The 20,320-nt window shown below is 38.8% G+C and overlaps 1 protein-coding gene across 1 annotated transcript; it reads left to right on the top strand.

Moving 5' to 3' along the window:
* Positions 1 to 4,362: 4,362 nt before the first annotated feature.
* On the top strand, positions 4,363 to 20,127 carry smc2 (structural maintenance of chromosomes 2). The gene is made up of 24 exons (XM_036582974.1): positions 4,363 to 4,697; positions 6,020 to 6,169; positions 6,259 to 6,381; positions 6,600 to 6,638; positions 6,900 to 7,010; positions 7,098 to 7,142; positions 8,211 to 8,444; positions 10,211 to 10,360; positions 10,491 to 10,724; positions 10,831 to 10,990; positions 11,065 to 11,182; positions 12,260 to 12,398; positions 12,980 to 13,099; positions 13,188 to 13,392; positions 14,203 to 14,338; positions 14,614 to 14,738; positions 14,989 to 15,182; positions 16,516 to 16,659; positions 16,920 to 17,114; positions 17,207 to 17,407; positions 17,890 to 18,006; positions 18,122 to 18,282; positions 18,692 to 18,839; positions 19,492 to 20,127. The coding sequence occupies exons 1-24, from the start codon at positions 4,530 to 4,532 to the stop codon at positions 19,678 to 19,680; spliced, it is 3,606 nt and encodes a 1,201-aa protein (XP_036438867.1). The 5' UTR covers positions 4,363 to 4,529; the 3' UTR covers positions 19,681 to 20,127.
* Positions 20,128 to 20,320: the final 193 nt, after the last annotated feature.

Below are 20,320 nucleotides of genomic sequence, written 5' to 3'. Positions count from 1 at the left end.
TTTTGGACTTTAAACTTCAAACTTGGTCTTCAGACTAAAATCCTTTTGTTTTGAGGGACCCTATACCTTAATTATGTTTATTTCATTAAAAAGAAATTATTGAACATTTCATTTTGTCACTACTAAAACAATCGAAACACTCCTCAAACTTTACCAAATGTTTTGGCAGTGACAATTTTAGCTAATGTTGAGCAGAACATAAAAATTCTAGCCAGCAAATGATGAGCAAATGCAGCTTTGAATAGCTGTATACACGTAAAAGCATAATATTTTTCGTTGAAACACAAAAACATTTACCTATTTGCAGAAAATGTGTTTCTGTAGTGACAATTATTAATGTTACATGCTGATTTTCAGACTTTGGGACACACTGACTTCAAAACAATGGGATCTAACTGCTCACCTCTGGACTAAAACTTTGTGTTTTGGTAGTGATGTAAAAACATTTTTTGAGTTTTTTTTATTTAAAAATTACACTCATGATAAATCAACACAAAAAGGTATTAAAACACAAGTTGAAATTGTTGTTGTCCCAAACAACCTTCCAATAGAAAGTACCCTATAGCAGACCTTGGAACATTCACTGTCCAACCTTGTCCAACTTTCTGCAAGATTTTTGCACGGCTGAACATGCTTAAAGGAAAACTCTGTACTTAACTGTTATTATTTTATTTATTTATTTATTTATTTATTTTAACTATTCGTTCCATATATTGGCCATATATTGGCCATATATTGTTATGGCCAATACTTACGTCAGTAACTGAACCAATTTGACTTTTTTGGAGTTTAAAACAAGTTAACATTATGATCTGTATGAAGTGAGGAAACTTTTGAAGAAATGGTGGATTTTGTTATGGTGGTGGGCTGTTAGAAATTGTTTTTCTAGCTTCCCGGCAGTGTTATCTCTCAGGCTTCTTTCCTTCAGCACTTTCTGTATAGAGCCCAAAAATCCAAAATTCAAACATTTACCTCATCTTCAAAATTAGAAGGAGGTTCTCCTAGTCTGGCTGGAGCGTTCTTTTAAAACTCCACTGCTAACAACTGTTAATGCTAGCTGTTAAGGGTGAAACTATTTCAATGAAAAACAGATACCTAGAGCAACATAAGATTCATGGCCACTAAGATATGACTGAGACTCAAACACACCACACAAACCATAAGCTCTTTTAAGCTCAAATGTCTAGATTTTTCTCAAGTCACTTACAACCAATAAGGGGCTGTAACCTTTTTTTTTTTTGGTTCATTTGTTATGGATCATCAAACTGATTCTTTGAATATGTGTATCATTACACCTTTACTAGCTGCAGATGCTGCCTGATTTTTCTCTATGCTATATAGACTACTTGTAATAGCAGTTTCAAACAACTTATTAGATTACTGGTCCTGAAAGTCTTCATTTTGTTTCTTGCTGTACCTCTGCTGAACTTTTGTTGCAAAGTGCACTTCTGTTCTACTTTGGTGAAACCAATAAAAGTTTCCACACCACTGACAATTTCAGTCTCTAGTGTCAGAGCAAGGCTATGTGATCATCGATGCTTGTGGAAGCAAAAATAAGATGCAAAATCATCTCCGGTATTGAATTTAATAAAATTTTAATTTCCCACTTGTCAGCACATCACACATTGTGCAATTAGTAGCTTATATATTATTGTGCAATCCTACATGTAATCAAATGTCACAAATGCTAGCACAGCTTTCTAGCCCTATTTTACGCACTGACCTGGCCTTTGGCATAAAAATGCACAGACAAATGATTTTTATACCATGAATCAATAGACAAACTCATTCCAATTGGTGTGAAATAGGTTATATACCATCAAAAATCTTTTTCCTCTTTCCATGCCAGAAAAAAGGTAAATAAAAGTTGCTTTCATACATGAGAAACACTGCTGGTAGATGTAGGAAACATAAAGGTAACTGAAAGAAGATAAGATTATGTAAGTACTTTAAGCCTTAAAGTACTTACATAAGGAGAAAAATGACAAATTTCACAAACTTTAGTCTTATATAGGATAGTCAGTTAGCGTGTAAAACCACTTGGCAGCTAGTTACCAAATCACAGCTCAGTTCAACTTATTAACCTATTGTTTTAACTGTTTTAACTATTTCTGTTTTTATACTCTAAACTCGTGTGAGAAAAGCATCAAATCTGCTCTATGGTGTGTGAGCCCATTAGTCTGCTGGCCACCAAGCTAACAGCCCCATACAGAGCGTAGTGACCTAGCCAACTAGTTAGCTAGTTTCTGTTTTTCAGTCACTCCAAACCAGTCGCTCGCGGTCTCCCGGTCAGCCCTTATTCATCAGGGGTTAGCAGAGGCTAGCCAGAACGAACAGGTCATCCAGTAGAGCTATAAACGTAGTCTAAGATTGTGCGGACGTAGCTTAGCTAGCTAAGCAAGCGTTAGGTTACTTAGCTAACTAGCTAGGTTAGAAACTCTAACAAGTGTACACGCCATTTTATTACACCAGAAATTTGACACCGTCCCACTTTAAAACTGTAATTTTAAAAATGTGCCTTTCTCTTATTTTGAGAGAGCAAACAGACGTCTAAAAGAGGAGACTCGCTAGCCTACCAAAATTTTATATGATGGCTAGCTATCTAGCTAATTAGTTACAAAGTAACCGTTACGAAATGATGCTTATTTTCGTTTTGACATATGAAAAGTTCAACAGTCACAAATTCTAGGATTAGGTCTGAATAAATATCTAAATGAAAAACTAATGATACGTCAAATAAACCAATAATTTTACTCACGAAACGTGTTTTTAATCCCTCCGAAGTTTCCAGAAGCGGCTCTAGGCGCGCAGTTCCCGCCTCCACGGTGAAACGTTGGTGACGACTCGGAGCTCAATACGGGTGTAATGTGCTCTCCTCAATACGGGTGCAATCTGCTCTCCTCAATATGGGTGTAACCTGCTGTCCTGAGTACGGGTGGAATCTGCTCTCCTCGATACGGGTGGAATCTGAGGTTTTTTTTTTACCAATACATCAATTACAGGGCCTCGCCCCTATCCCTACCTGGGCCGATTCCGATTTGCCAACGCCGTGTCTCCCGCACAGTAGCCGAGCTCCACCAAAGAACACCTTACCAACCACCTAGAGCACCATAGCAACCACCTACAAAAACCCTAGCAACCATCTGAAACACCCTTACACCCACCTAATAAACCACAGCAATCGCTTGACTTTCTTCAAGAAATGCATCTTACTAGTTGTTTTAGTTTTCCATTGCATGTAGCACATTGAGTGTCAGATTTAAAAGGACATTGCATAAAATGACAGTAAATTAGAGTTTATTTAAACATATTTGTTTTACCTTGAAATAAACATTATTTAACAAACATATAACATATTTTGTGCAGCAGTTCTGGCGCCTGATGGACCAGAATGTAACCGGTGCACCACTGAAGGTGGGATGGGAAATTTAGCTAGCTAGCTACTGAGACATCAGCGTTACTACTAGCGATTTCTAATGCTTGTTATAAAGAAAATGACCATAACACATTGAAGCGACATTAAACTAAAACAATACAATGATTATCGTAATGTTTTAACAGAGAAAATACTCATATATTGGGGTTTCTTTGGTCACTTGTGCAGCCATCTTGCCCCACAGTCTTTTTGGAGGGTCACGTAGCCCTAACACTTCGCCCTGCCCCTCTATCTCAACAAAAATCGGGACACCCTATCCCTTGGCATGAACGCTCAAAACGGAGGGCAAAGTGGTAGGGGTGAGAGGTGAAATGGGATTGGGCCCCTGTGTAGTACACTTTGCAGGGATCATTGAGGGCGATTGGAATACACCTTTTGTGTTTCGGTAGTGACATGGAAACATGGGACAGCATTTTTGAATAGTATTTTTTGAAAGTTATCTGAAATCTAAATCTTTCAACTTTAAAACAAAAAAAGATAGTTAAAAACAAAACATTGAGCTGAATTAAAAAATTAAGTATTATTTTCACAAGCTGAAATTTTGGGGTTTTCAGTTTGGACAGACACAAATAGAACACTCCCTATTAATGCATTGGATTTAGATCATAATATAATATAATATAATATAATATAATATAATATAATATAATACAATATAATATAATCATATTAATATAATAATACATATTATTACTTATTAAATATATAATACATTAATAATACAATATAATAATTGTAAATATCTGAAATCTGACTTTTGTTTCACTTTATTTGTTTTGCTGTGGGATCGCAGTTTGAACTGGTTCATACATATAAGGACTCGTCCACACACACGTCCAAGCGGAAGTTTCTTCCAAAACGGTAGGTGGCGGTATGCTCGCTTAGTGCGGTTGCACAACAACCACACAGCAGAAGGAGAACGGGGGGATTGCCTCGCGCCAATTTTCAACTTTTCGAGTTTCAGAGAAGAGAGGAGTTAACGGAGGAGAGGAGGTCACTAGCCAGCGGGTTATTTCAGCCTCATTTCCAGTCGGTCTTGTTCACAGGCGCGCTGCTGAGGACTGTACTGCCGTTCGCAGGGAGCTGATTCGAAATGTACATTAAGTCTATTGTGTTAGAGGGCTTCAAGTCCTACGCGGAGCGAACCGAAATCAGCGGCTTTGACCCACTTTTCAACGCCATCACTGGACTGAACGGCAGCGGGAAGTCAAACATACTCGACTCCATCTGCTTTCTCCTCGGCATTTCCAACTTATCACAAGTAAGTGAAACGCCCGAAAATGCTGTGTTAGCTACGTTAAATGCATTCAGTATAAGCTAGTCTATGGCTAGCGGTAACGTTAGCTGGCCAACGTCTTAACTGTTACCAGGAAACGCTGCACTTTGTTTTCAAAGTCAAGACACTGTTAAGGCAGGCGTTATCAAGGTTTAAAGCCCATGTCAAACACAAGGCCCTCAAAATTATTTTAGTTTTCTGTTAATAGGAGCTTATTTCACTATGAGCTGCACTACATTTCCCAACATGCACTGCAACGTAATACGTGCTTCCACCCGCTCCCCAACAACTATCTGTGGAACAGCGCCACAAAAAAACAGTAACGTTAACTGTTAGCTGTATTTGCTGTACATTGGGGACATGTAAATATTTATTTTTGAATCGTTCAAGTATTCAGTGCCTATTTTTGCCGTTGTAGTTTTGGCATATTTTGAATAAACAGTGGCCAGTTGGGGTCAAAATGTTAAGTAAAAATGAAATAAAAACACAGCTGGCCCACAGATTTGTTAAGATTTTTTTATATGGCCCTTTTAGTGGTTGAGTTTGTCACCCCTGTTTTAAAGGCAGAAATTAAGAAGACCCACACAATAGCTGCACTTTGTTTTGAAAGTGAGCTGTTTTAATTTAGCCAGCTTTTAAACACTTGGCAGCTGACCATACCTGTCTACAAGTGTCCTAATATTAAAGTGGAAGTCCATCGATTTTTCAACAATTCTGCGTAATTCAGTGGTTAAGATGTAAAAGTCTTGTGGTTTGATATGAAATGCTCTGTTCTTGAAAAACTGTAATTCAGAATTTCTTTACAATGGTGGTGTTAGGAACCAGACGTCTGACGAGTTTAATGCCTCTAAAAGCTCCAGGGGTTGCTATTTATTTGCTCTCCCAAGACACCAGTGAACCTACACCAGCCTTCTGAATTTTTAGATGCAATGTTGATGATGGTGATATAGTGATACATCTGAAGAAATAAGTTTTCTTTGCGTACCATTGTCTTTTATGGCCCTACACATACATCTCCACCATGAGCTTATTTAAAAGAAGTTTTAGGCCAAAACCTTCTCTCAAATTTATCATAAAACAATGACTCAGTCATCAGGCAGCATATTTGTAATCATTTCATTTAATAATGTTGTGTGAGAGCTTTTAGAGGCATTAAACTCTTTAGATAGATAGAACTCTGATCTTTACTCTGTGTCCTATTTGTAATAATGTGATTTTCTAAGAAAACAACAAAGCACTTTTTTGAATAAGCACAACTGCCAGTTGCCATAAATGTAAATCCTATATTGTCCTGGGATTGCTTGTAGGTCAGAGCGACTAATCTCCAAGACTTGGTGTACAAAAATGGACTCGCCGGAATCACTAAAGCCACAGTGTCCATTACTTTTGACAATTCCAACAAGAAACAGAGCCCACTGGGGTTTGAAACCCATGATGAGATCACTGTAACCAGACAGGTAAGCCATCCTGGAGGCTACTTTCTCCTTTCCAGTAACATTTGTCAAACTGACCCAGGGTTCAGTGTATCACCTGTATTTTTGTCTAGGTGGTTATAGGTGGGCGAAATAAGTACCTCATCAATGGCGTGAATGCAAACAACATGCGGGTCCAGGATCTCTTCTGCTCTGTTGGCCTGAATGTGAACAATCCCCATTTTCTTATTATGCAGGTAACTTTGCAGTTAAAGAAATACGCTGAACATCTTTTTGCCTCTGCTTCAGCCACTTTTTTGCTCTGCATCTGTAGGGTATAATTAAATATCATCTTAAATCAAAAATTGATTTTAAAATGGCTTAACTCTGCCTTTTAAAAGGTAATGTTAAGCCCTGATTTTTTCTGATGCTTTGTTTCAGCATTTTTGTTACAAAACTGATGTTTTCCTTTCAGGGACGAATCACCAAGGTTCTGAATATGAAACCACCAGAGGTGAGGATCACTTCAACCGATTGCCTTTGGCTGCTTAATAATTACTTTATTATTACTATATTACTTTATTAAATACTATACTTATTATTTTAATTAATGTGTTATCACATGCATCTCATACAGTTTTTCTCTGAAGGGTGTGTTTCTAGTGTGTGAAAGACATACATGCTCCTGTTACTCATCTGTAATTGCCTGTACAGAAGGATGATAACTTGTAATTTTGTGCCATTTCCTCTCTTATCTTATGCTCATCTTATGTAGATTCTGGCTATGATTGAGGAGGCTGCTGGTACCAGGATGTATGAATGCAAGAAAATCAGTGCTCAAAAAACCATTGAGAAGAAAGATGCTAAACTGAAAGAGATTCAGACGGTACTGCGTGTGCCTGTGTGTGCTTGCGTGTGTCTGCACACTCTGGAGTTTCACTGTTTACTTAGTGTATGTGTTCTCTTACCATAGATCCTGGATGAGGAGATCACGCCTGCTATGGAGAAACTGAAAGAGGTTAACCTACATATAATTCTTTTAACACAGAGCTAACAGTTGAATAATATGTTAAAGTCCCATGGGTCCTAAATTCCCTGTTTTTTTGTTTTTTTTTAATAATAAGTCAGTTAATTTTGTTCTTTTGGTCATGCAATACACTTAAACTAAAAGTATGTCTTGAATAACTGTGCAATGCCCAATAAATAGTCACTGTATTTAAACTTTCCATTTAAACTGGCAGTCCTAATCTTGAGCAGTGCATGCTTTAGCAGAATTCTCAACAATCACAAGGATGATCACAACAGCAAAACCGTGCTCTCTCTGTGTTTATCAGAAAAACGTTCTGAGAAACGAACAGAGCGAACACTAACCTAGCTACGTGGGCCGAACAATGTGAGCAAAGTATTGAATTGCCATTTTTGTAACGAGTATTGTGGCTGCAATTTAAATTGCGATTATTTTCTATAAATTAAGAAATTAAGGTCCAGACCTGTCTGAGCTATCAAGCCAGCCCATCTGTTTGCCTATTCTTTGTTCATCTGTCCATTTGTTTGTTTTACCAGCTGCACTATCATTCCCTGGATTCATATCCAGCTGTAAAGTGAATAAGAACCTTAGATGTTGTCATATGAAGGCTGGACAATGTTTATGGACAAAGAACACAGCAGAGTACCACCTCTGTAACTATAAAGCTTGTTTCACTGATTTCTTGCTCTTCGTGATGTTTGTTCTGCCTCAGTGGTGAAGCATGATGGGACTCTTGGACTGAGGGCTGTCAATTACATGTGCTCATTAGAAATTAGACCATGCCCAGTCAGTTCACAGACAGGTCTGATAAATTATTTTAAAAAGTGGTGTTAAAGAAAGAAAATAAATTATTCATTCAAAATTTGCTGGATGTGCAATATAACTCAGTTTTAGTATCATACAAACATTTTTTAATATTTTACTTGGTGTTCACTTAGACTTTGAGTATATTGTGTGCCCCACAATTCAAAAATAAGTCCCTGCAGCTCAACTGTATAAAAGTGCTTTCTAAATAAATAAACAAACGTTATGTAATCGGAAACCTCTGACATCCCACAGGAGCGTTCTTCTTACCTGGAGTACCAGAAGCTGATGAGGGAGATTGAGCATCTGAGCCGGCTGTACGTGGCGTGGCAGTTTGTGTGTGCAGAAGAGACCAAACTGAAGTCTGCCGAGGACCTGCAGCTGATGCAGGCCTCAATCAGCGAGCTCCAAGAAAGCATGCAGCAGAATGCTGCCCGCATCCAGGTGCTCACTGAGGAGATTAAAGCACTGGAACGAAGCAGGGACAAGGTAACACACCTGAAGTCATCTTAGTAGTTCACTTAATTGAGTATTTAACGATGGCATATGTAGTTTGCAAAAAATAGCATTTTTTGAAAAGGTTTCTTACTAAGCATGTAATTTAGTGCCATACAGCTCATCAGATTTTGTCTCGCACATTTAGGTTGAGTTATATATGGAAATATTTTTATGAAAAAGGCAAAAAATTTATACAGTGCAAGTTCCTGTTTATCGTTCTGTTGGTCATATAGCAGTTCACATTTTAAATCACATACATCTAATTAAACCCACTGAACAATAGGAATCCCTATTTTTAATATATATCCCCCAAATGAAAATATTTTAGCTGGTTAAGTAAATCTACTCTTGTAGGTTAGCAGTGGCTTATTATTCTGGAATGTCACAGTTTTAATAACAATAACAACCAAAGTAAACCTGAAATATTTTTATTGTGCAAAATAAGAAAAACAAAAACTGAAAAATATGAGCCATGTCAATATTGCTTTCTAAAAGTAGCCCAATGGCCCTGGCAAAAAATAAATATGTGTTAAATATTGTTTTAGGTCTGAATTTCTACAAGGCTGAAGTTGCCTTTTGTTTGAATTTTCTGTTGCACCTTTAAAGAATCGGCACCATTTAAGGTGGAACAGGAATTTTGAATAAAAACTCAACTTTGTCCCATATAGCCATGTATCAGATTGTCAGACACTGCTGGAATTCGGAACAATATTACAGCTTTACAGCCATCAGTAACAGTTGGTCCACAGCTTGTTTTGGTCACAAGTCCCTGAGACCGCAGCCTTGTTTTGCCCCTCGTTTAGGGGCAGTCGTGGGCTAAAGGTTAGGGAACCACCCCTCAGCTGACAGTACATGACTGAAGTGCCCTTGAGCAAGGCACCTAACCCCCAACAGCTCCCTGGGCGCCGTGGATAGGGCTGCCCACCGCTCCGGGCAAGTGTGCTCACTGTCCCCTTGTGTGTGTGTGTTCACTGTTGTGTATGTGGTGTTTCACTGCACGGATGGGTTAAATGTGGAGGGCTAATTCCGATGTGTTTAGACACAGTTGGCTAAAAAGATTCATTTCATTTCATTTCAATGATGCAGCTGACCAAGTCAGGCAGCTTCTCAGGCGGTACGAGAGAAAGGGTGGCAAATGGATGTGGTGTCTATGTTGGGCTGAGGCTAACCAAAAAACACCAGTCATTCCTTTATGTCTTCAACAAAGTGGACTACTTTAGATGGAACTGATTAGACATCGGGAGTTGATCAAGGGTTTGCTGCTCTTTTATTTTATTGTAACATGGCTGAAACATCCCTGATTCAGCCACACAGCTAAACAGGATGGCGTGTTACAAATTAGCGTGTTTTGCACTCTTTTTATGCTGCAGTATCTGCAGGTATTTGTGGCATGTCGATGTAACGGTTATGATGAAACTCATACCTAAGGAAGAATTTTAACTGGTATTCCAGATGAACTGGTATATTGTCAACTGTTAGTAAAACCTGTTTTTCACTCCCCCAGTAAAATATACAGAATTGTCGTGGGGATATTTGAGTGCTATTTGTGGATATTTCAGTAGCAAAACCGTTTGAAATGCCTGTCCACATTTGTGTGAAAGTGTTAACAGGCATATAAGAATATGTCTGCAAAGTGAGGAACTGTTTTTGAGGAACTTGATTCAAAACTTTTGGTGTTCCTCCCTGCTCAACTGATATCATTTTAATTGGTAGTAACTTAATTTGTTGTTATTATTTCTTGCTACCTGGGTTTATAGGAGGTAGCAGGAGTGTTGAAGACTCTGGAGGAGACTCTGGCTGAGGCACAAAGAGTGGATACAAAAGCTCAGAGTGCTCTTGACCTGAAGAAACAAAACCTTAAGGATGAGACCAAGAAAAGGAAAGAGCTTGTAAAAAACATGGAGGAGGTATGGGGAGGAAAAAAAGAACCCATTTTTTTAAGCTTATGTGGTGACAGTCTGTTTATGCTATATAAATTATATTTAATATATTTTAAGATTAAAATATCTTGATGCTATGGATCTGTTTTCACTGTAGGATAAGAAAATGATGGCAGCGAAAGAAAGTGAGGTTGCCAAGGCAATGGAGCGACTGAAGGCTGTGCAGGAGGAGGGGCAGAAGGATGCGGAAGCGTTGGAGGCAGCGCAGCAGCACTTCAAGGCGGTGTCAGCCGGACTGTTGGCCAATGAGGATGGAGAGGAGGCCACACTGGCGGGCCAGATGATGACATGCAAGAATGACATGAGCAAAGCAGAGACGGAGGCCAAACAAGTAATATTTATTCAAAAGACATAACATGTCTTGTTTTATAAATGTAGTTTCTCTTAGTTGTTTTATTTTAGTTAGGTTAAAAAGTTTTTTTCTCGTACTCTCTCAGGCACAGATGAAGCTGAAGCATGCTCAGCAGGAGCTAAAGACTAAACAGGCCCAGGTGAAGAAGATGGACAGCGGATATAAGAAAGACCAAGATGCCTTTGAAGCTGTACAGAAATGCAGAGACAAGCTACAGGCTGAACTGAAGAAACTCAACTATGAAGGTTGTACCTATAAAACATTATGTGATTCAGAAATTTAGATAAAGAGATAAAGCTAAAACGTACTTGTTTCTCAGATGGACGAGAGGAGCGTCTGATGGAGCAGAAGAGACGGCTGTCTTGTGAGGTCAACCAGCTTAGAGAACAATACGAGTCATTCATGGGTCAGTTTCCCAACCTCCGTTTTGAGTACAAGTAAGTGTTTGTTTGTTTATTTATTTATTTATTTATTTTTGTGTGTGTTTGGGTAAAGGCTACATGCTTTCAATATGACCCCACACCCGTCCACTGTTTAGTCTTAAAGTCAACTTCAAATCCTTTGACCTTCTTTTTTTTTGTTGTCATTTAATGTCCCTGTTCATACTAAGCATGATTCACCATACCGTTTGATAAAATTCTCATTTAACCACCATCCTTGATCGAAGTGTAGTGACTTCTGTCCTTTTTAGAGAAGAACTGAGGCTTTGTTAGGCCAGATCACAGATCTCATGCCATTGCGATCTCAAATGTGTAACGACACAATTCATGAAGCATCTCAGGTGCAAGCTCCATTCTGATCTTTACAGCAAGAGGTGCCATAACGACAGCTGAGCCTGGATGAGCTGCCTTGCACCGCCAGCGTAATTTCCCCCCAGTCAGTTGTCATAGCAGACCAGCAGTGAGACAAGTCTCTTGCAGTAATAATTTGCTTGCATAAACATTGCTGCTGTCGGAAAAAATATCTCCTATCTCATATCTGCAAAATGATAACTTTTACAGCAAAAGGAAAAACATACTTTACTTTTAATGTAAGTCAATGGAACCAGACTCTTAGTCCTTTTCCAAGTCATTGTGGGGCTGTTTCTTTTGGTCCCCTTGAGTACTGTGTGTTTTAGCAGCCACAGTAATGTAATTACGTACATTACGTACAATGGGTTAGCCAAGCATTGTCATTTGCATTCACGTACTTGTGTTGATCAAGCTTAGTTCACAAATCGGCGAGGGATCCCATAAAGAAGGAGGATACATATAATCATGTAATTGTAAAAGTAAAGGTCAGACCAGCAACCATAATGCAGAAAAAAGGATAACAATGACATTTTGTATCACCATTATTAGATATGCATGGATAGATGTGGCTGTGGATGTATGGTGTATGTATGGCGTCATGTCTTTGTGATTGTTTGGTAACTTAAGGGAGGTTAGTATTGGCTTGAGTTGAATGCTGTTTTACTACTCTGAACAAATTCACCCTGTGGCAATCAGTTGAACCAAAATGTTGTGCCTTTGCAGGGACCCTGAGAGGAACTGGGACCGCAGTAAAGTGAAGGGTCTGGTGGCAAACCTCTTCACAGTGACTGATGTGTCTAACGCTACAGCTCTGGAGGTGGTTGCGGGAGGTCGACTCTACAACGTTGTGGTGGACAATGAGGTAAGTGTTTACTTTCCGCCCCAAGAGAGAGCTAGTTCACTGCTAAAGCTTGACTGAGTGATTTATGTTTTTTATTTAAGAATTTTTTTAACTTTCAGTAAGTATAAAACTTTTTTGACTACTGTGCAATTAATGTTATGCCATTTTGGGTTCTTCTCCATTTGCCGGCAGCGTAATTTAAAGTTCTGGTCCGGTGGCAAAGACGAGCTGTCTCGCACCGCCAGCGTAATTTCCCCCCAGTCAATTGTCATAGCAGACCAGCAGTGAGACAAGTCTCTTGCAGTAATGGTTTGCTCGCATAAACGCGTGTGTGTGTGTATATATATGTATGTGTGTGTGTGTGTGTGTGTGTGTGTGTGTGTGTGTGTGTGTGTATATATATATATATATATATATATATATATATATATATATATATATATATATATATATATATATATATATATATAGTAAAATGAAACAAACAAAAGCCATATTGCCCCATGACTTTCTGCAGTATGTTGCAATTTGTTGATGCACTGTGTGTATCATAGGGACATTATAAAGGTAGTTTTATTTTATTATTTTTTTTTTCTTTTCAGGTAACCGGAAAGAAGATTTTGGAAAAAGGCGAACTGAAACGCAGATATACCATCATCCCTCTGAACAAGATCTCAGCACGAACACTCAATAGCAATGTGGTCAATTCTGCTAAAGACCTGGTAATAAACTTTTAAGAAAAAGTGAGACTATTTTCAGTGGGTTAAAATATGTTTGTTTGACAGGAAACTGTAACTTGTCATATTTCAGGTGGGGGAGGATAATGTGCACACTGCTCTGTCGTTGGTTGGTTATGAGTCAGAGTTGCGTAAGGCAATGGAGTATGTATTTGGAACCACACTGGTTTGCGATACTCTGGACAACGCTAAGAAAGTTGCTTTTGATAAGCGCGTCAGCACCAAGACGGTCACTCTCGGAGGAGACGTATTTGATCCACAGGGAACACTGACCGGAGGTACGCATAACTGATTAAGAGAGACTCTGTGCTAACGACAAATGTTAGAGATGACAACAGTCCAATATCAGATATCAGTGTTGGGCCAATATAATCAGAAAATGCTACAACCCCATTTCCAAAAAGGTTGGGACACTACATAAGGTAAATAAAAACATAATTCAATATGAAAACAACATATCAAATTTTGAAACTGAGAAGTTGAAAAAGTAAATGTGGTGCCGTGTAGACCTGGGTGGTAAGGCAAAAAATGTAACATAACAATACTTTTCGTTTTCACGATATGTAATAAGTCAGGATATATATTTTTTGAATTCTGGTTGAAACAAAGTACTGGAGACATACACAATATGCTTAGAAAAGCTTACTGTTACATACTATGGTGTCACTTATGTTAAATATGGTCATATTGTGCCATTTGTTCATACGTTTGTAAGAACACAGTCATAAGCAAAAGTTTGAACACCCCTGGTGAAGTTGCATGTTTTAGAGATTTAAGTGAAAATAATTAAACACATCCTGTATAGAACATAGTTGTGTATATTTTAATGCATCATTACTGTTTTTGTTGAATTTAACATATTGGAAGATAAAATGTGCCATATAAAAATATAATTTATATAAAATATATAAAACGTGCCATACATTGTCCACAGGCCACATTTTTCCTTTTTTTTCTTCCCCACCAATGAAGAATGTGAAATTCTTCAAAAATCAACAAAACATTTGACCAGGGGCATCCAAACCTTTGCTTACGGCGATATTATAGAGTAATGCATAGGAATTGCAGTAAATTGAGTCTGTGTATAGGTGCTCGTGCTCAGACAGCTTCAGTGCTCTCAAAGCTGGCAGAAGTGAAAGATGTGCAGGACAGCCTGAGGGCCAAAGAGGCAGAGCTTGTTGCTGTGGAAACAGAACTCAGCGGCCTCAAGGGAACAGCTGAAAAGTAAGTAATCAGGTATCACCAGGAACCAAATCTACCTTACCTAAGCGCTTATAGGGTGGATTATTTGCATGGTATGAAAGGCCAGATGGGGGGAGGGGTAGAGAAACTTTGTCCTGCACTTTCTGTCCATTTAAGATATAAACATTCAAGGAAGGAGTATACAGGGGAAACAAGATGGAGCCCATATTACTCTGAAGAGCAGCAAAGAGGAAGACTGACTATGTCTTTGTTAGAGAAAAAGAGGGAATGATTCATTTTTCTCTTTGTTTTGAAAGGTATCGGCAGCTGAAGCAGCAGTTGGACCTGAAGACAGAGGAGGCTCAGATACTGGAGACCAAACTACAACAGAGCTCCTTCCACAAACAGCAGGAGGAACTGGAGAACCTCCGAAAGACTATTGGTATACATGCACGCGCACGCACACACGAGGAGAAACACCATCCAGGTGTACTTCATATTGTTACTCGCTGAAACATGCATATATCAGGAAGCACATTTAGCTGCATCTTCTGTAGGTTCGTTTTATTGTCATGTACTTCCCAGTGAGCCATACAGTGACTTATCATACCATACAACAGAATTCAAAGAAATGGTGCAGCAGTAAAATCAAATTTCTAAATCAATTATGTATGTTATGTTTTTCATGTTAGAGGAGAGTGAGGAGACGCTTAAGAAGACTAAGGAGGTGCAGAAGAAGGCAGAGGAAAAGTACAAAGTACTGGAGAACAAGATGAAGAATGCTGAAGCAGAAAGGGAGAAAGAACTGAAAGCAGCTCAGCAGAAGCTCAACCAGGCCAAGAGCAAAGCAGATGCTTACAATAAAAAGCTCAAGGAGAGACAACAGGTATCCACTGTTTTACACATTGTCTTTTGTATCATTTTATAGCTGAAATATGTTTCATACAAATCACACTTATGAATACCTCTGTAGTGGACATTTTTCTTCATCAAATCGTATACTAGGCTGTCTTATCATATAAAAGGCTGTAGCCCATTAGAATGCACTTCAGCACCGTGTATGTAGGGCTGCACACAAAAAAAAATCACATTAAAATTGATGTGTTTATTTGGGACTTGTGTGTTGGGTGCCTTGTTAGAGTAGTAGGTAGTGCGTCAGTCACATAATCTGAAGGTTGTGAGTTCGATCCTCACATGGGGACAGTGATGGTTGGAGTCAGTCATGGGCTGGAGGTTAAGGAACCAACCTTGTGACCGGAAGGTCGCAGGTTTGATCCCAACAGTACGTGACTGAAGTGCCCTTGAGCAAGGCACCTATCCCCCAGCTCCCTGGACACCATGGATAGGGTTGCCCACCGCTCCCGGCCAAGCGTGCTTACTGCCCCTAGTGTGTATGTTCGCCAGTGTGTATGTGGTGTTTTCACAGCACGGATGAGTCAAACTGTGGAGGTGCAATTTCGCTGTTGTGGGACTAATAAGGGACACTTAAATGCTGTTCGATTCAAGAACAGCTATGAACCTGTATAGTGCTGTAGGGCTGTAAGGATGACTGCAATGGCGGTCAGGAATTTTTGTGTTTTATACTCACATCACCCAAAAACCAAGTGCATTCACTGCTCGACCTCAAACTCCACTTACGAGCAAAGCCATTGGCTCACAAGCCACTGAATACTGTTTTATTGGCTTCTACTGAAACACCTACATTTAATTAAGGCGTAATTCATGTAACGGATGTGTAAATTAGGCACTGGTAGACTGGTGCTTGATTTCATGTGCTGAAGCTGATTCGTCATTTGCGCTTTTCTCATGTCATACGAAAGTTTCATGAACCACAGAGTAGTTTGTGTAGTTAAACGTGGTCAGAACTGTGCTATACACAGCCTTGATGGATAAGGGCCAGAGTTCTGTGCGTATTTGTTCTGTTGAAAATGAATTGAGAATTATGATCTCGATCCTAATTAAAATTGTGATTCCTGTTTAATTGTGCAGCTTTGTGTATCCCTCCATACTTTCACCATTATTTAGCTAAACTCAAGGCAGTATACTACTCTTTAATTTGCTTTAAAATATACTGTATACTGTACTTTTCTTATTTAAAGCTAAAACCCTTCAACTTCATGTATATGTTCAGACAGTTAATGCAAAAGTTCTGTTTTTTTCAAATTTGCGCATGAAATAATTCATAAATTTTCCACTTTATCTGTTCTCTTTTTGTTTAGGAGGCTGATGCTGTTGCCCTAGAGCTGGAGGAGCTGAAGCGAGAGCAGGCTGGCTATGAGCAGCAGATTCAGGCTGTAGATGAAGCCATGAAAGCCATACAAGAACAAATCAGTGCCATGACAACCGAGGTTGCAGCCAATAAGGTAACATGGCTTTGGCCGATAGGCTGCTAAATGTTGTCCTCGTACATCATATGAAATATGTGAAAGTTTTGTATACTTTTTTGATGTTACTCATTAGTTTAGGTTTGACAATATTTCATAAAACCAATGTTCAGGTGAAGAGACTGCAAAAAGATCTTCATATGTTGGTCCACAGGCAGTATTGGTATATGTATTAGTGCACAATTCACAAGAAATGTAACTGCAGCTGAATAATCAACAGTACGTTTTTGTTTTTGTAGGAAGCTGTGCGGCAAGCCCAGGAGCAGCTGTCCCAGCAGAAGGAGGTGATTTTGGGACAAGAGAGAGAGATCAAAGGAAAGAGTGAAGAAGCCAACCGGCTCAGAGAACAAAACAATGATGCCCAGCTCAAAATTAAAGAGCTCGAACACAACATCAGTAAACACAAGAAGGACAGTGCAGACGCTGCTGCTAGAGTATGTATGAAACAGAGGAAAATTGCCAATGTTATTAGTTAGGAGTGTAATGGAAATAAGTATGATCTGTAATTATTTGCCCTTATGTGTAGGTGACGCGTATGCTGGCTGAGAATGACTGGATCTCATCTGAGCGGCATCTCTTTGGCCAGCCCAACTCCGCATACGACTTTAAGACAAACAGCCCAAAAGAAGCTGGTCAGAGGCTGAAAAGACTGGAAGAGACCAAAGACAAATTGGAAAGAAACATCAACCGCAGAGCCATGAACATGCTCAGTGAGGCTGAGGAGAGGGTAAAAACTCTTGCCTTTGGCTTTGTAGGGTGTTGATTGAGTTTAAGGGCCAGGATTAAGATTAAAGATTAAGAAGATTAAAGTGAAAGTTTTGAGGCGTTTTGTTTTACACGCATTACATTACTGGTTAGCTACACTAGTCTAGGGCTAGTGCAAAACCTAAGAAGCAAACTTTGGACACCTAATATATATCTTTGCTGATAAAGTACAACTGGGATAAGGGTGAAATTGTGTGAGGGCAAAAGTTAAACTATCACATTTAGTCAAACAAATTTTTAGACATGACTTTCATTTGCATAGTTGTCCACATGAATTCCACAATAGTTACCCTGTGTTTTAGTCTCAGAATGCACCACAGGTTTCTTGTAAAATCACTAACATTTTCTTGTAGGACCGATACTGCAGGACCCCCCGACAGGGGACTGGTTCCTGAACATGTCACCTTTTTTCATTGCTCATGAGTTTTCATGTCTGATTTTTAGTATAACGATCTGAAGAAAAAGAAGAGGATCGTCGAGAATGATAAGGCGAAGATTCTGGAGACCATCAAAGAGTTGGACCAGAAGAAGAATGAGGCCCTTAATGTGGCTTGGCAAAAGGTCAGCATTTCATATTTACATACTCATTCAGAGGCCAGCTGTGCTGTCATGGACCACTTGAACCTATGAATGGTCAAAATCATGTCCATAATTATGTGTTCACTGGGTGTTTTAGGTGAATAAGGATTTTGGCTCCATCTTCTCCACTCTGCTGCCAGGAGCAAATGCTCGATTGGCCCCACCTGAAGGGTGTGGTGTCCTGGATGGACTGGAGTTCAAGGTGGCTCTTGGAAACACTTGGAAGGAGAACTTGACTGAGCTCAGTGGAGGTCAAAGGTCAGCCAATCACAAACCTAAAATTACAACCATCTATTACAACCAAAATTACAACCAAGGAATAGTTCTGTGACTAGAAGTCAATAGTCACCCAAGGTTTTTCCATATATGCATCCCCAAAACCTCTCTCAAATTGCATCCAGGTCTTCATCAACGTGAGGCAGACTTGTTGGTGCAGTTAAATGCACACCATGACTTTCTGTGAGCTAAAAAAACTTCACTGTGTAACTGAATGCAGCAGGTGGCTATTTTAGGCAGCAGGTGTGCTGAAATCTGAATCTCATTCTTGTCAACGAGTGTCATGCTGGCATGTGGACGCTACAGAGGGTTTTGTGATTTATTTGTCTAAACTGTTCACCTTGATATTAATGAATGTGTATATTCTGATATGTGTATCTGTCTGTTTCAGGTCTCTTGTGGCGCTCTCTTTGATTTTGGCCATGTTGCTGTTTAAACCTGCTCCTATTTACATCTTGGATGAAGTGGACGCTGCCCTGGACCTCTCGCACACGCAGAACATCGGACAGATGCTGCGCACACACTTCACACACTCTCAGGTCAGTACCCACCAGGGTCAAAACGTTTACGATGATGTCATGCATTAGCAATATTATCGGTACCACTTTAAAATAAGACTACCCTTATAGAGGTTGAGGTTTAAAATGAGTTTATTAATGGTTGTTAATTAGTCATAAAGACTTTAAAATCATTAATAAGCAGTTAAAATATATATATATATAATAAAAAGGGCAGCAGTGGCCTGTTGTTTGCCTAATAGTGAACCCTCATTCATTTATACTATTAAAGCTCTGATTTTGCTGTTTACTGATCTTAATTTGTCTTCATCAGTCAGCATTAAACCTGTCAGCTTCGTCACATTCATATTCATCAGATAGAAAAGCTCCCTTTTTATTAATGTTATAACTGCTTATCAATAGTTTTTAGTGTTTATGACCCAACTTTAACAAACTAATTTTAAACAATACACAAGTGCTTTATAAGGGTGGTCTTATTCTAAAGAGCTGCCATATTATCTTAATGATCTTTTGAATTATAGTTCATATTTACATAGTTTAGCTGTTTCCCTAAAGTGTCTGCTTTGATTCACTCAAAAGGCAAATATTTATTATTATTATTATTATTATTATCATTATTATTATTATCATCATTATTTTTAATTGCTCCCTCCTTTCCTTTTGTTTTTTGTAGTTTGTGGTGGTTTCACTGAAAGATGGAATGTTCACCAACGCTAACGTGCTCTTCAAGACTAAGTTCGTGGACGGTGTTTCCACAGTGACGCGCACAGCACAGACACATGAGGGCAAAGTCCTGGCCCAGCGTGCCCAGGATAAAGCCAAGGCTAAGGACAAACGGCAGCGACAGATACTTGCTAGCTAAATACGTTCATATGTATATTTTTGCTTGCAGAACTCAAGTGTACACATAGATGGCTTCTTTGCTCAAAAATGCGTAAATGTATTCATGCACCAGTTCTTTCTCCTCAATTCTGCTCCTACTTCTCTTCTTAATATCTTGATTATTTTTTTTACTCTTTCCTTACCTGAAACCTCTGTACATTTTAGAACTGATTTTCAGGTTTTTGAAATTAAATATTATCGCAATTGCTTACAAAGTAACATCATGTTCCGACAGAGTGCTCAGCTGAGGGGCTTGAAATTGAGAAGATTATCTTGTTTTTTTTTGTGTTGTTTGTATGTGTTCATATTTTCTGTCCAACATCTTAAACACACTCTGTACTAGGCTTTTCCTTAAAATGCAAACATTTTATTCCTTAATTATTCTTGATTTAAACTGTTTTCAATAAATTTATTTCTAGTAATTGTATCTTGAAGTTGTGTTTTCACATTAATCAGGATTCCAGCAGGTCCAGACAAGAGTGGAAATATATAGACTAGTAATCCACTCATTTTCCACTAACCTGGAAAATAAGAATGTCCTGAAAATGATACTGAAGACCTGATATTAGCAATATGTCAGGATTTGCTTTCTTGTATATTTTTAGCTGCTATGTTGGAAT

Source organism: Colossoma macropomum, unplaced genomic scaffold (assembly GCF_904425465.1).
Source record: "Colossoma macropomum unplaced genomic scaffold, Colossoma_macropomum, whole genome shotgun sequence".
NCBI classification, from domain to species: domain Eukaryota; kingdom Metazoa; phylum Chordata; class Actinopteri; order Characiformes; family Serrasalmidae; genus Colossoma; species Colossoma macropomum.
This window is presented reverse-complemented; position numbering and strand designations above follow the sequence as displayed.